A 2,654-nucleotide genomic window follows, 5' to 3' on the forward strand; every position below is an offset into this window, starting at 1 on the left:
AGAAAGAATACAAAATCATCAGAATAAGAAGAGTTCAAACCAAATATGGAACGAGACTGATCCTGAATGTAGAAGACAGCTTTTCGACGTTTATAATTGCAAGGATGGCAAAAGCTTTGAATGACGACGAGGATCTATTGAAGAAGATGATGCGAGCCTGTGAGGAGAATCGAGTCCTCGTGCGTTATTTCGGCGGACGGTACAACCAGATCGAATTCCAATGTCTATAAACTTTGTACTCGTGCTTCAACTACTACGTATACGTGTTAAATAAATATACATCTTATTATATCTTATGTCTTTATTCGTAATCAAAAAATATACATTCCGACAACCAGTTCCGTAAAAATTTCACATTTTCAGTTGAGCAATTAAAATGTGGAGTATGATGATTCTTACATCGAGTAAACGAGTTATTGCGCAATTTTTGCAACGAAGGACATCCCAGATCTCCCAGATCCACGATGTGCTCGGATCGTCCAATGAAAGGTTCCAACCAAATTTTCTTCTCCAATCCTTTTACATAGATCTTAGTTGCATTCTGTAAGATGACTCAAAGTATGTTTCTAGCTTGATTGTAAGCAACGTCCCCAGCGCTCCAGGATATACCATGAAAATTGCGCTCCAATTACAAATTTATACTTTTGTATTTAGCCGGTAGATGCTTCCATGGACAAGGTGGTTGAAACAGAAAAGTTGCAGGCTCGGAAAAATTGCTGCCGATTCCAATCACGGGTAGCTCCTTCAGGACGGTCTCGTTCGAGGGTTTCTTGAAACTTTGTACGTCCACGATGAATTCCATTTTTTTTTATGAACTGCGCAGGGATAAACGATTGCGGCGTGTTTATACCAATTTATTCACCCCACCACTGATCGGGTTGTATTCGACTATACGATCGTGCAGGATCAGGCAGAATGCCGATGTATCGGCAGGGAAATTGTCTTGCGCCTCGAATTCCAGACGAATATTGACAGGTCTAAGTTTGAGGGACTCGTTTTGTTTGGAGCAATCGATAACGATCAATGGAGCGTACTCGAGAAATTCATTCTGCCTCAGGAATGGTTCGGGATCCTTGCCATAGTACGTAGGTTGAAAGTTTGCATACATCTCGTACAGCAGAGCAAACTGATTATGATCAATGTCAAGATTCAGATTTCCGTAGGGATAACATTGCGAATTCAAAAAGAGCTTAACGTCTCTGACGTTGCAGTGGTCAAAGTGGCTAGCATTCTTATTTTTCTTATTCTTTCTGCTCGTCTGAAAACCCAGTATCACGTATCGTGGTTTTTCCAACTGAGTCGACGTCTTGACGGTCCATACGTGTTTCGAAGTGGTGGGGAGTAGAGGGTACTCGTACAGCTCCCAGGTACGAAAGCTCACGGAGATGGGTGCATCCCCCTCGATGAATCTCAGCAGTTGTATCTTCCCTCGATCCGACACCTTTACGTACGGTATCAGCCATTCCAATGTATGAATTACGACTTTGCATTCTTCCGGAGCAGTTTGCATTATTGCATTGATATCGCTCTTTGCTCTCGTCAGAATCAACTCGTGTTTAGAGTTAACGACGATCTTGCGATAATCTTCAGCGAAACCCAGTAATTGCATTGATATCGCTCTTTGCTCTCGTCAGAATCAACTCGTGTTTAGCGTTAACGACGATCTTGCGATAATCTTCGGCGAAACCCAGTATCAGACTCAGTGGCATGGATACGTCGAAGTAACCGTCCGCATTGGTCAATTTCTCCCGTTCTCTGACATCGAGACCACCGGCGTTCTCCATCAAGGATCGTTGACCGGGACTCAGGGAAGCATACCCCTTCATGAGACTCGTGAGACCGACATTCTTGTTCCGAACGATCTCTATAGCATTCATTTCGTAGTGAATCTCCTTGAAGAGATGGCGAATGGCATTGTAGACCAGAGTCGTATTCGCAGTCGCTGTGAACCCATCTTCCTTGACCAGCTTTCCATACACGTGCAGCGAACTTTTGCTCGGTAGTAAGCATAGGTCTTGATGTTGAACGGATATTTGAACCTCGTCGCTGTTGTTGAACGTTGATGAGGCGTAAGGTTGATGCGCATGAGTTTCACAGTGTGCTATAGATTCATCGAAGACGATCGGTGTCTGAATGTTCAGCGTTTCTTCCTCCATGGCACGCGGCAGACGAAAATAATACAACAGAACGAACGCTTTACTTTCTTCTCGCCACCTTGAACCCTAGGTTTTCCAAAAATAAACAGTCGACAACTGATCCCTCTTTGGCATATCGGCCTACTGTTATAATCACTGACGATTTTCCTATTGTAGACGATACCCATTATCGCATGGATCTAACGTGCAGCCTGATCGTTATGACTTCTTCTTGAAAATTCACTAGGTCTCTGTCTTGTTCGACTATTCGAAGCTACAGGTGATCTATCGTCTTGGTGGCGATTGGTAGATAAATGACGTGCGATGGCACCTCTATGATCTTGTATCCGGGTGGCACGACCGGAAAGAATTCATGTATGGTGCGCACTTTACGTTTGTTGATGTAAGCGCCCGTCGTGACGTTGCATTCGCCTTGTAGGGCGTTCACCTTGAGAATGGCTACCGGTACGTTGGACGTGTGTAATTTATTAGCTTCCAGAACGCGTTGAGTGAAGCCCA

The 2,654-nt window shown here is 44.0% G+C and overlaps 1 protein-coding gene across 1 annotated transcript; it reads right to left on the reverse strand.

The window, feature by feature from the left end:
- Positions 1 to 399: 399 nt before the first annotated feature.
- Positions 400 to 1,510, reverse strand: LOC107267062 (the record flags this gene model as incomplete). The annotated part of the gene is made up of 3 exons (XM_015738296.1): positions 1,205 to 1,510; positions 851 to 1,126; positions 400 to 541 (listed from the first exon to the last, which is right to left on the reverse strand). Coding segments are annotated over exons 1-3 (724 nt in total), but the record flags the coding sequence as incomplete, so codon positions are not given.
- Between the last annotated feature and the right edge of the window lie 1,144 nt (positions 1,511 to 2,654).

This window comes from Cephus cinctus, unplaced genomic scaffold, assembly GCF_000341935.2.
Source record: "Cephus cinctus unplaced genomic scaffold, Ccin1 Ccin1_scaffold0028, whole genome shotgun sequence".
In the NCBI taxonomy this organism is placed as follows: Eukaryota; Metazoa; Arthropoda; class Insecta; order Hymenoptera; family Cephidae; genus Cephus; species Cephus cinctus.